Source organism: Canis lupus, chromosome 10 (genome assembly GCF_011100685.1).
Source record: "Canis lupus familiaris isolate Mischka breed German Shepherd chromosome 10, alternate assembly UU_Cfam_GSD_1.0, whole genome shotgun sequence".
Taxonomy (NCBI): Eukaryota; Metazoa; Chordata; class Mammalia; order Carnivora; family Canidae; genus Canis; species Canis lupus.
Window position 1 is genome coordinate 49,891,175 of NC_049231.1, and position 13,291 is coordinate 49,904,465.

The window sequence follows — 13,291 nt, forward strand, 5'->3', positions numbered from 1 at the left end:
ATGTTTATTTATAAATTACCTAACGCAGAGCTTATACATAGTACTGGCTAATATCAAAGTAACAGTCCACATGTTACCCATGTTACACTGTGGTTGAATATTCCAGAAAAACAAAAGGGCAAGTCAAGGCCTTATCTTTACAGCTCTGATCTAGTTCACATTATAATTTTCCAAGGCAAATATTCTACTGATAAGGAAACAGGCTAAGGCACGTTGGGAGACATGTCCAAGGTCCCAAGCTCCCAAGCACTATAGCCACGTCAAACCCTCGCCTCTTTGACATAAATCTACACTCCAGGGGCCGAGAAGGGGATGAAGAGCAAGAAGGGAGGAAGGAAACCTCTCTGGCAGATCCGCTGACCAAGGGGCAGGGGCGCAGGATCCGGAATACACCGTCTGAGCGGACTATCCCTTCGGGTATGTTTCTGGGCCGCTCTCAGAATCCCAAGTGATATGGGCAGATGAGGCTCTAATACACGGAGCAGCACCCAACTGCTTACTGAATGAATGAACGAACGAACGAGGAGAAGAGGGTGGGCCAAAGGTCTGCCCCCCCGCGAAAGCAGCCGCGGGGGTGGGCCCTGGCGAGCACACCCCGGCGGCCAGCGCCCGCGCCCCCGCCCCCGCCCCCGCGGTCGGACCCGGCCCGCGCCCACCGCCCCGGAGGCTGCGGAGCTTACCCGCGCAACCCGCGGCACCTGCCCCTGCAGCCCCCCGCCAACCTCGGCCGCTCGGGACTCTGCCCGAGCCTCACCCCGCGCCAGTGTGAACGGGGGCGGGGCCGCGCTGAGAGGCATAAGCAAAAGGGCACGGGCGCGGAGACCGAGACGAACGGAGGGCGCCACACACAGGGACGGATCCGAGGGCCGGGTCCATCGGGGCTGCCCCCGGGTCACGCCGGAAGGGTGGCCCTCGGGCGGGCGGCGGGCGCCAGCGGGCCGGGGGCACAGACGCTCGCGGCCACGTGGGCAGTGGGTGGGGGCCGCTGGCACCCCGGGAGGCTCGCGTGCCGGGCGGGCGCCGCTGGGCTTACCTAACTCTCCCGCCAGCGGAAGAGGAGCGCGAGCTACCACCTCCCACCATCAGGTACGACTCGCCGCCCTGGCCAACGCGCAGGCGCAAGCCTGTGGGGCGGAGACCCAAGGCGGCACAGCCAATTGCAGGAGCGGAGGGGCGGGCAATGGGAGAAGCCCCGCCTCCCACGGCCTCTCAGGTGTGGGGTGGGCGGGGCGGTGGGCGGGGCGGAGGGCGGGGCGGCCGGAAGCGGATTTTCGTAACCCGGAAGGGGACGTCTGCCCCGGCTGTTGTGTTGACATTCTCGAGCTGCTGCTGTTTCTGCGGCCGGGGGAACCGTCGGGGAAGGATGGTGTGCGAAAAATGTGAGTTAAGGGGCTGACTCTTTGGGAGGAGGCCAGGAGAAGCTAGCAGGAGTTCTCCGGGGACTTCGCCTTTTCTTTGTCTTTTCTTTCGGCCACAAGTCTCTGATTCCAGCCTTTGTCCTTTATCCCTTTCACCGTTCCCATTGGTTTTGCATTCGGAGTGTTCTCAGTTTTGTACTGATTTGTCTATTTCCTTTGCCTCCCCCAGCCCCACCCCGGGATTTCATCCCATACAGCTCTTGACTGGCTCCTTAGCCTCACAGACCCTCAGCATTGGAATGGATCTTAAAAGTCATTTTTACAACACCCAGAGTTTCCAGATATAGCAGACATTTTAAAAATGAATACTTTTTTTAGAAGTATATCCCATGCGATATTTGAGACTTGTCTTTGCTCGCAGCTTCTTAGTACTGAAAGTGCTTTGGGCTTACCTTTAGGACATGACAATACTAAAACACCATTCATTGTTTATTTGAAATTTAAATTGAACAGGGCATCCTGTATTTTAACGAGCAACCCGAAGTTAGCATCCTTAAATGTTGACTTAAATGTTCTTTGCATGAATATCTGAGGTCTTGAGGCAGGGTTCAGAAAGCCTCACTACCTTCAAAACAGTCTGCGTAGATGCCACTGGCTTTTAGAAAGTTCCTTCTTGGGCAGCCCGGGTGGCCCAGCGGTTTAGTGTCACCTTCAGCCCGGGGCGTGACCTGGGGTCCCACATCGGGCTCCCCGCATGGAGTCTGCTTCTCCCTCTGCCTGTGTCTCTACGGCTCTCTCTGTGTGTCTCTCATGAATAAATAAATAAAATCTGAAAAGAAAAGAAAAAAAGAAGAAAGAAAGAAAGAAAGAAAGAAAGAAGAAAAGAAAAGATCCTTCATCCCTACAGTTGCCAGGCAGTGATTCTAATGCAAACCCTTGATGTTTCTGGAAAGTATCTTAGGATTTCTTTGATGTCACAGACTGTCTATATGTTTTAAAACGGCTCTCATATCCCTAAGTCTCTTTTTCCTCAGGCTAGACTTTTCTTAACAAGATTTCAAGTCCTCTTATCTGGATTAACATTAACTTGATCAATTCTGTTTATATTCTCCCCTCCCCCCCAGTAGATAAACCTTTAAACACAGGCACCCATGAGTTTGAATCACAGGTTTTACATTATGTAAAGGAATAACCATGGTGAATTACCTAATATTTCTTGGCTCCAGTTTTCTCCTCTGAAAAATGAGAATAATACATAATTTATGGGGTTTTGTGAGAATTAGATAATGCAGGTAAAGCCTGATATAAAAGTGCCTTAGTGTATACTCAAAAACTGGTTATTCCTATCATAACTCCCAGTATGTGGCACTCAGCATTAAACTCTGCTCCATTTTATGAGGAGTAGAGTGGGACTGATATTTTCATTTTTCTATGCTTTACATCATCATCTCACATGAAGCTTTTAAAAAATTATTGCAGTTCTACCAATTGGCATAGGTAGAAGTCACCCATTTAAAATGTGCCATTCTGTTATTTTTAGCGTATTCACAGGGTTGTGCGACCATCACCACAATCAATTTTAGAATATTTTCATTGCTCCAAAAAGTACATTAAGCTGTTTGACATTGACGTCCTTTTAACTCTACTCCATCCAATACTTATGAGGTTTTTTGGTTTTGCTTGTTTGAGTAACTATGTCTTACATATATTTAGGTTATGCACCTTCTCCATGTCTTTTCTCTTATGTAGGGTAGTTCCTAAACATGTAAATTAGCCTTCTTTGTAATTTGTGTTAATTCGGTACATTTTAACTTTAGAGGCCTGGCATTCTGACGGGCTTAACTTGTTTTGTGTGATGTTCTTTACACCATAAGTGCTTTTTTCCCAGGAAAATTGAGGATACTGGGCAAATTCTGAGAGGTAATTTCCTAAGGCACATAAAAATTTTGAGAAGCCAAGATCGGATGTGATGTTAAAATACACATAGTTTGGCTCTGGGACGTGATATATGTCATAAAGGTCATTTGCTTTTTACTTCTCTGCACTTCTGAAAGTCTGTATTATTTCTTTGCTCTAGTACCTTTCTACCTTCTGTACCATCTTATTCCCCAAATAAAAATAGACTCTTAATTCAAAGACCTTTCTTTCAGTCCCTTTCTGCTTCTCTGTGACTTTGAAACTTGATCTAGATTCTCTTTGAATTTACTTCTCTTCTTCTTTACCATTATAATCTCCAAGTTTTCTTATTCTCCCTCTCCCTTAAAGTAGATATTTCCCAGTGATCGACATCTGCCCTTCTTTTGACTCTTTGTTTTGGAAATATCTGGCTTCAAGTAGTTTATCCATGCCAGTGAATGTCTAATCCACATCTCCAGCCGACTTCTCTCTATACCAAGACCAATAGAAGAAATTTCTCCAGACAATACTGGGACCCTTCATCTGGTTGTTACATAGTAGTATAGTACTTCCAAGACTGAATTTGTCATCCTACTTTATAAATCTGTAACTTCTCTTCCATCATTTAATGGCATGGCAGTCCTCCCAGTCACCCATTCATAAAGCCTTATTCATCGCTCATTCGTTCTGGTATCCCTTTGTCAACCTGCATCCAAACACTTGCCTGTCCTGCTATTGTTACTTCCATTCAATAGCTCATATTTTCCCTAGCCTCTCATTTACCCCTTAAATAACCTACCTGAGGTCCCCATCACTCTTGAGTTAAACTAATGTGATCCCCTCCCAGCTCCTTTCTCTTCAAACTGTGCTCTCTCTGCTTTTGCCTCTTCTCTCCTTAAACTGTCCTGCATGCATGTGAAGGCCACTGGGGAAAACTCATAAATGAACCAATTGGTACCACTAAAAGTGTACAATTCCTATTCTCCAAGATCTTTAATACTATTCATTGGTCTTTTTTACTTCTCTTTAGTCAGCCCTCTTGCCCTTTGTCACTAGTGACTATTCCAAACTCTCTAATCCCTTAAATTTCCCCCACCTTCATCTACCTCATCCTCTGTTGACAAATACCTCCTTATAGGTATAAGACAAGCAAGGTAATTAAATGGGAACATTATCAACTTCTTTTACGATACCTGTAAACAGATCCACATCCATACTCATTTACCTCTTTCCCTTTTTCCAAGAAAAATTCTACTCGTGTCCTTGTTGCCATCCTTCCGTACCTCTTTATTTGTCACTATATCCTTTGGAATCTTTAATCAGCTCCCCTTCCATATAAAAATGCTCAATTAAACCTTGACTCCATCTTTCATTCTTGCATTTTTGTCACCTTTTCTTTTCATTCATGCAACAAGTATTACATTCTGACCAAATGCTAAACAGTAGGACCAAAGGGTAGAGACTGTGTCTTACCATCCCTTCATCATTATGCCAGGGCATGGTTTAGAGTAATCACAACAGACATTTGAATTGAACCTAAATATAAGTGCACTCTATCATTTCCTGAATTTAAAGCCTTTAATAAATACTCAATGTGCAGAGAATAATTTGGGGTTTTATATTTGGAGCCCGGATTCAGGATGACCCTCCACAATGAAGGCTCAGCTTATCTTTCCAACTTTGTTTTCATGTACTCTTACCTTCACTCTGGCCAAACCAAGCTACTTTGCAAGACCACATGTACCCTTAGCTTTCTGTGCCTTCATTCAAGATACAGCCTTTCTCTAGTTTGCCTTTATCCTCTCTCCTCTGTCTTCACAATCCCATTGCCACATCCAGACCCTCTTCCTGTCTCCTCCAAAGGCTTTCCTGGATTTCCCTAGCTCAGGTTATTTCTTCCCCTATGGTATTTCTCCTAGTACTTTAGCCATCCATTACTATGCTTTTTATTTTCTAGGTTATATTTTGGTTTGAATGGTTCTTTTTCAGAGGTCTCTGACCTCTCTAAAAATCTGATGAAAGCTATGGACTCTTTTTTTTTTTTTTTAATTTATTTGTGCACTTGAGGGAGCACAAGCAGGGGGAGGGGCAGAGGGAGAGGGAGGAGCAGACTCCACGCTGAGCAGGGAGCCCCATGTGGGGTTCGATCCTAGGACCCTGAGATCATGACCAGAACTGAAGGCAGACACTTAGACACTTAACTGACTGAGCTACCCAGGTGCCCTGAAAGCTATGGACTCTTACAAGAAGAAAAATGAATATACAGTAGTTTGGTATACAGCTTCATCCTGTCCACTTGTCTTCTGAGGTCTAGCCATGGAACCCAGACTAAGGACTTCTATTAGAGAAAATAGTATGTTGTATATTCCTTGAAACCTAGAGCTTTATCTTATTTATCATTTTATTTTTCTCTGAACTCTCTATAGTGGTTTATATATCATAAGTGCGTAGTAAATATTTATGGAATAAATATGTGTACCAGATTTGTTTAGATTTTTCAGATTTATTTAAAGCATACATATACAAGGAAAGCCTGCCATTAGCCACCGTACTGTACAGATTTTACTGGGTCAGGTACCCATTGCCCACAGTTAGTATCTTCAGTCTCAGTTCACAGCCCGTACCCCAGCATGAAAAGGCTCCTACTGCAAGACGGTGGTTGATACACTGAACTTTAGGCACAATGTAGTGTATTTATTAAATAGTAAATCCAAATTCCCCTTACTTTTACTATCTTGTTATAACAGGTGAAAAGAAACTTGGTACTGTTATCACTCCAGACACATGGAAAGACGGTGCAAGGAATACCACAGGTATTTTTCCATTTGGGAAAGAGGAAGTTGAATCCGGTACTTCCTGTGACTAATGTTTTAGCTTTTACATTATTTGTAAAAAGAACTCTTTTATGTGCAAAGTATTCCATCTCTCTTTTTTTTTTTTTAAGATTTTATTTATTAGAGAGAATGTGTATGCAAGCAAGATATGGGGGGAGGGGCAGAGGGAGAGGAAGAAGCAGACTCTCCACTGAGCAGGGAGCTCAATCCCAGACCCTTGATATCATGACCTGAGCTAAAGGCAGCTGCTTAACCAACTGAGCCATCCAGGTGCCCCTCATCTCCTAAATATTAAAGAATTCCAGATCCCCTAACAATTTAATCTTTTTTTATTTGTTAGGCAAGAGATAGCAAAATCATGAAATGATTTTCAACCAATGAGTAGATCATAGTAACTGATTTGATTCCACTTTATTAAAGTGTGTATTCCTCCCTCTTCACCTGACTTTTATAAAAATTCATGAACAAATCATTCACACATTTACATTTTCACCATCATATCATTATACATAGTTGAGATATTTCTAAAGGGAAGAAAAAGAAACGCTTGTACTGTATTCAGGGTCTTGGCACCACAGTAGTGACTTCAAGATTTTACACTAGATAAATTAAATGTAGACCCATCCCTAAAGTCCTCTTGAGTCTGAAAAATAAAATGATTATCCACAGTTTTACTGTTTCATAATAAATGTTTCCTTTTGAAGTAATGTCTTAAAAACCTGGCTATTAACTAAGGATTTTTGAAAATTTTTATATAGGCTATTCAAGTGGTAGGAGGTCAAAGAATGAACTCTTTAACTAATTGTTAAATGTTAAATGTATATGTTATAGTGAAATGTGCAGAAATAACCTACTAAAATACATGTATACCTTGATTTAGAAAGTGGTGGAAGAAAGTTGAATGAAAATAAAGCTTTGACTTCAAAAAAAGCAAGGTAAGTATAGAAGCAGCCACTCTACCCACAGGCATCTGACTTTCCACTCTTTTTGGTCTTAAGCATACCAGAATGAATTGGGTATGCATCATTTTGTTGTGATAAAACTGGTCAATAGTTCCTAGCATGCAAAGCCAAGCTATCTGTTATAACCTGCTGGCTTCACCCTGCTTCTCCTCAGTATATCAACATATGAAGATATTAGAGCTATATTTTTTCATATATATAATTTCAGCAGAAAACATGACTTTTATCTTGTTCCTTTTTTTTTCTTTTGCAAACTGGTTTCTTGCCTTATCCCTAAAATCACTTTGTAGTTTCATTCAGGTGCTTCAGTGTGGTATGTTTTATAGGACTAATTTTAGAATAATATTGCTTGGTTTGGTTTTATTTTAGGTTATTTTATCTAGTTCTTAAATAACATACAAATCGGAGGCAATAGATGTGGTCAGATCAGAAGCTCTGAAGTCAGCCTTAAATTTGAGTTTAGACCGTCCCTGTCTAGCTCTGGGACCTTAAGGAAGGAAGTGAAGCCAGTTTCTTGACTTTTTTGAACTTTACTTTTTCATCTAAGAATGGAGATAAAAGTGTCTCCCACCCTAAAAACCACTTTTGAACTCTATGCTTTATTATTTCCAGTCTTAAAAAAATCCATGAACCCTTCCAGTGCCACCCCATTTCCTTGCTTCCCTTCACAGCAGAAGTTTTCAGAAGCCTTATCCAGATGCTTTCTCAGTGACTGTAAAGTTCTATTCTTGACTTCAGCCACTCCAGTCAGGGCTTCAGCCCCACCAACCCATGCCGCTGTGCTTGGCAGGATCACACCTAATGGACTTCTCTATTCTCATTTTATTTAACCTTTGTAATGACTTGCATTTTTGCAACCTTCTATTCTTTCTCTCTCTCTCTCTCTCTCTCTCTCTCTCTCTTTTTTGTATAAACTCTACCCCCAATGTGGGACCTGAACTCAAAAGTCTCAAGATCAGAAGTCACATGCTCCATTGACTGAGCCAGCCTGATGCTCCTGCAACCTTCTATTCGCTTGGCTCTGGAGTACCACACTCTTTTTTTCCTCCCAACTCGCTGTTCCTTCTCAGTCAAGTGCCTCTAGACTCAGTCCTAGACCTTTCTCTTTTTTTTCTGTTTATAAATGTATAATCTCTCCTCAAGTGACTTTAGTCTAATGGCTTTAAATTCAAACTGGGATCCCTGGGTGGCGCAGCGGTTTGGCGCCTGCCTTTGGCCCAGGGCACGATCCTCGAGACCCGGGATCAAATCCCACATCGGGCTCCTGGTGCATGGAGCCTGCTTCTCCCTCTGCCTATGTCTCTGCCTCTCTCTCTCTGTATGACTATCATAAGTAAATAAAATTTAAAAAATAAATAAATATAAATAAATAAATAAATAAATAAATAAATAAATAAATTCAAACTGTATGTTAATGACTCCCAGATCTATACCTCCTGTCCTGACTTCTCCTCTGAACTCCAGAAATATATCCAACTACCTACTTGACTTATCAATTTGGTGTCTAACAGGCAACCTCTTGTTCCTGCAGTCTTCCAACCAGATTCTTATCATCTACTACTGTCCAGTCCAAGCCTTTCAAGCCTAAGACCTAGAATTCTGCACTGATCCCTTCGTTTTCCTTACTTCCCTTTCATCAGCAAGTTCTTTAGCTCTGCCACCAACATGTAACTGAATCCACCTGCTTCTGTTTATCTCACTATTATTACCCTCTTCCAAACCACTGGTTATTTCTTTCTTAGATGCTGTAAGATCTTTCCATCTTTCTGCTTCCTCTCTAATTCTTTAGAGTTCAGTCTCATAGTAGCCAAAGAGGTCCTTTAAAGGGCACATAAATGCTTTTCTCAGAACCCTGCATTGCTTTTCTTTTCACGTAGAATATATCTAACCCCTCTTTCACTTTGCAAGGTTTTCCATGATCCCACCCCTCCCACCTCTCTGAATTCCTGTTGACCAACTCCTGCATCAAATAGACCAAGCCCACTCCTACTGGAATTGGTTCATGCTTGCTACTCCCTCCTCCTAGAGCCCGTCCTGCAGAGCTTACTGTAGGGAGTGGGTCCCTAACCAGTATTTGAATTAATGTCTTCCCTCCTTCCCCTCATGTCTACCACAATATCCTGTTTGAATTTTCTCTACAAGGCATATCACCACCTGAAAAGCGTGTTTGCCTTTATATACTGTCTGTCCTTTACCTATTGGTCTTATTAGAATGTCAGCTTAAGGAGGGCAAGAGGCTTTGTCTGTTAGATCCCTCTTTTGTATGAAAACAATGACAGGGGATCCCTGGGTGGCGCAGAGGTTTGGCGCCTGCCTTTGGCCCAGGGCGTGATCCTGGAGACCTGGGATCGAATCCCACATCGGGCTCCCAGTGCATGGGGCCTGCTTCTCCCTCTGTCTGTGTCTCTGCCTCTCTCTCTCTCTCTCTCTCTCTCTCTCTCTCTGTGACTATCATAAATAAAAAAAATAAAAAAAAAAAAAAGAAAACAATGACAGGCTTATGGTAGGCACTCACTATATATTTGCTGAATGAATAAATACCTGTTTCATGACACTATCCCAAGGATTAGAAATAATAATAATAATAATATTTTTACTGCCTGTAGTGCCTGGCACTTAATGGCGCTTATTAAGTAATGGATATAAAACAGCATAGTAGACTTAATCTTCAGGAAGGCATCACACTAAGTATTACTCTGACTTACCGATGTCCCCTGCGACCGTTCAGTTATTAACTATGTCATAATTTTTATAGATTGTACAGTTTTAGATACTTCCAGTTCCTTTATGTTCCCAGCCTTACTCCAATATCATTAAGAAGTAGCTATTACTTTGGATACTCTAAATGTCTCACTTTGGAAAGCGTAGTATAGTATTACATGAATCTAAGATACCACATTTAATAGACATGTCATTGCTTTAAGAAAGGAAAAACCCTGCCAATTAATTGTAAGATTTCAGACATACTAAAATGGGCACCTTAGAGATTTTATTTATTTATTCATGACAGAGAGGCAGAGACACAGACAGAGGGAGAAGCAGGCTCCACACAAGGAGCCTGATGTGGGACTCGATCCTAGAACCCTGGGGAGCCACCCAGGTGTCCTAAATGTGCACCTTAGAATAAAATGTGAAGTGAAAGTAGTCATCCATATGGCTACATACAAATTGAGCTTTTTAAAAAGAGTGCACAGTAAAGTGACATTCTTTTGGGTTTGGAAAAATTAACCTTTGAAAATGAACTATTGTATTATATCCCAAGAGAAGAAACCAGGTCTAGGATAGTGTTGGTATTCGGTATATGAGTATTGTTACAAAAGTTATGGCCAATTTAGGGGAAATTATCTTCTACTCCATTCACTATAAGGTGGCATTTTTATGTAGTAGAAACTCTTTTATGCAAAGGAATCAGGTCAATTAATGGAAAATGTCAGCTAAAGGAGGCAATTATTAAACGATACACTTACTGTAAGTCACAGCACATCACAGCACATGCATTCATCAGTCATTTGGCACTGAGACAGGCTTTTTGAGTATGAGTCTACTGATAAGAGCTTTCTTCATCATTTACCTTACATAAATCATAACCAAAAGGCTCATTTGCAGTATCTTTCAAGCGGAGCAAGAACTGACATACTTGCAAAGTGCCAAATCCTTCCACTTACGATCTTACCCCTATTTTGAAGTTGCCTCACCGAATTCGGTGGCAGTTCAGTGATTCACACTTATCTAGCCATCCTAAAGCATTCTCATAGTTTTTTTTTAAATTTTTTATTTATGTATTTATTCATGAGAGACACAGAGAAAGAGGCAGAGACACAGGCAGAGGGAGAAGCAGGCTCCATGCAGGGAGCCTGATGTGGGACTCGATCCCGGGACTCCAGGATCACACCCTGGGCCAAAGGCAAGCACCAAACTGCTGAGCCACCCAGGTGTCCCCATTCTCCTAGTTTTTAAGAGAATTGGTCACTCTTTTTGCACCCACATTTCATCAGTTTCCATAATATGTAACTATATCACACAAATATATGGGCAAATACAATTCATAGAAACAGGTTTGGGATTAAGTAACTGACTCTTCATAAGCATGCAACTCACATGGAAGGGGCAGCAGTGTGCAGGTGCGGTGAGAGGAGCCAGCTGCAAGTGTGCCTGTCAATTGTAGAGTTTGACAGAGGGAACGAAGAGCATGGATTAATCCCATTTGTTGCTTAAGGGAGGTCATTTAAGTGTTCTGTTCTATTATACATCTTTTTTCTCTTAAAAACACAACTCTAGATTTGATCCATATGGAAAGAATAAGTTCTCCACTTGCAGAATTTGTAAAAGTTCCGTGCACCAACCGGGTTCTCATTACTGCCAGGGCTGTGCCTACAAAAAGGGTAAGTTTCTTTCAAAACCCATTTTTTTCTATTCATATCAAGGAGTAGCCATTCATAGATTCTGTTAGTCAAGTGTTCTTTTCTCTAAGGCAAGATAAAACTTAGAACTTGTTCCTAGTTAGGTCTGTGCTTTCTTTTGCTCTACTCTCACACTGTTAACTTGCATTTTAAACTTTAGGAGTGACTTAAATAAACCAACTGTTGATAATAGATATTTGATTGGTATTATTAGTTGGTATTATGATTTGATTGCTTACATGTTTGTTTATTTGTTTTAGGCATCTGTGCAATGTGTGGAAAAAAGGTTTTGGACACCAAAAACTACAAGCAAACATCTGTGTAGATATATTGATGACGTTTCTGGCTTTCTACATGATTTTACATTTTGCTTTGAATTTTCAAGACATAACATAGGTGTTCAAGTTACAAAATAACACATTTTAAGACAATATCAAACTGAGGAAGTTGGTTGGTATTCATTTTTTTGCTCTTAAGTAGTTCTAAAAAAAAAAGTTCTGAACAACAACGTAGTAGTTTCCTGCCGTAGTTCTTTTCCTCACAAACATCCTACTGAACTAGAGTAACTGGCAAATTTAATGAAAAATATTTTCCTGTCTCTGTAGATGCTTTTTATTTATCATTGTTCATATAATTCTTATCCTCATCACTCTGCTTCACAGGGCATTGAAATATCTGAGACCATTATAGCTGAATAGTTCCTTAGTCATTAGCCCAGACCCAAATCGCAGTTGTATTTATGATACCTTTTATTCGTTCTTGAAGCCAAAGTGCCAGTACCTTTTGTCTGAGAATGAGAACACAAGGGTCACCCCATGTGTGTCCAAATGAATACACTGAATTTCAAAAAAATATATTTTATGTACATTACCTTGAACTCAAACTGTCATGAAAGCTAAGAAAACAGTGCTCATCCATGGGAATGTGTAATGAATGAGTTACCACTCTTGAGAAGAGCTCCTTGAAGCAAAAAACAAACTTTTTTTTTTATCTCCTCTCCCACCCACCAAAAATAAATAAAACAAAACCAACATTTTGGCTCTTCTTTTATATATAACACGACTGCTAAAAGATTACTTTGAGGTCAAAGATTTTTTTCTTATGCTGCCTTCAGAGGCTTAGGACTTCTGCTTTTGAAGCTTGCAGCCTACTATGGGAAACCAAAAACATATTTCCTATTGCCAAGTGCAGTAGGTAAAAATACATATTATAAAATATATAGGATAAATAACAATAATATACATGTATAGATACTACATTTCTTTTTTTTTTTTTTTAATTTTATTTATTTATGATAGTCACAGAGAGAGAGAGAGAGAGAGAGGCAGAGACACAGGCAGAGGGAGAAGCAGGCTCCATGCACCGGGAGCCGGACGTGGGATTCGATCCCGGGTCTCCAGGACTGCGCCCTGGGCCAAAGGCAGGCGCTAAACCGCTGCGCCACCCAGGGATCCCTCTATTTGTTTTTGAATTATGATGGAAAGTACTTAAAGTTTTAACGGTTTCATTTACCTGTAATGTTTTTAAAATAGTATTTCTCTAGGCTACATTGCTATTCTTATCCGCAATGATCATAAGGATGATGCAAAATACAACAAATATAGCTCTGGGACCAGGAAGTATCTTCTCCCACTTTAATCAATTAAGGTTTTTGTTTTTTGTTTTTTGTTTTTGTTTTTGTTTTTTTAATTAAAATCAATACAAGGGGGACACCTGGGTGGCTCAGTAGTTAAGCGTCTGCTTTTGGCTCAGGGCGTGATCCTGGAGTCCCGGGATCAAGTCCCACATCGGGCTCCCTGCAGGGAGCCTGCTTCTCCCTCTGCCTGTGTCTCTGCCTCTAT

The 13,291-nt window shown here is 41.4% G+C and overlaps 2 protein-coding genes across 5 annotated transcripts in view; one reads left to right on the forward strand and one right to left on the reverse strand.

The window, feature by feature from the left end:
• PIGF (phosphatidylinositol glycan anchor biosynthesis class F) overlaps positions 1-1,187 on the reverse strand; it is a 35,769-nt gene extending 34,582 nt beyond the window's left edge. For 2 of the 4 annotated variants that reach the window (XM_038551210.1, XM_038551209.1), the window contains exon 1: positions 1,034-1,187. The gene's annotated coding sequence lies outside the window, so the exon portion shown is untranslated. Of the gene's footprint in view, positions 1-680; positions 834-1,033 lie in introns of those variants that run through there. The other 2 variants (XM_038551207.1, XM_038551208.1) reach the window with 2 other exon arrangements.
• Positions 1,188-1,253: 66 nt separating this feature from the next.
• CRIPT (CXXC repeat containing interactor of PDZ3 domain) lies at positions 1,254-12,481 on the forward strand. The gene is made up of 5 exons (XM_038551213.1): positions 1,254-1,379; positions 6,002-6,067; positions 6,969-7,023; positions 11,329-11,432; positions 11,711-12,481. The coding sequence occupies exons 1-5, from the start codon at positions 1,364-1,366 to the stop codon at positions 11,773-11,775; spliced, it is 306 nt and encodes a 101-aa protein (XP_038407141.1). The 5' UTR covers positions 1,254-1,363; the 3' UTR covers positions 11,776-12,481.
• The last annotated feature ends 810 nt before the right edge of the window (positions 12,482-13,291 follow it).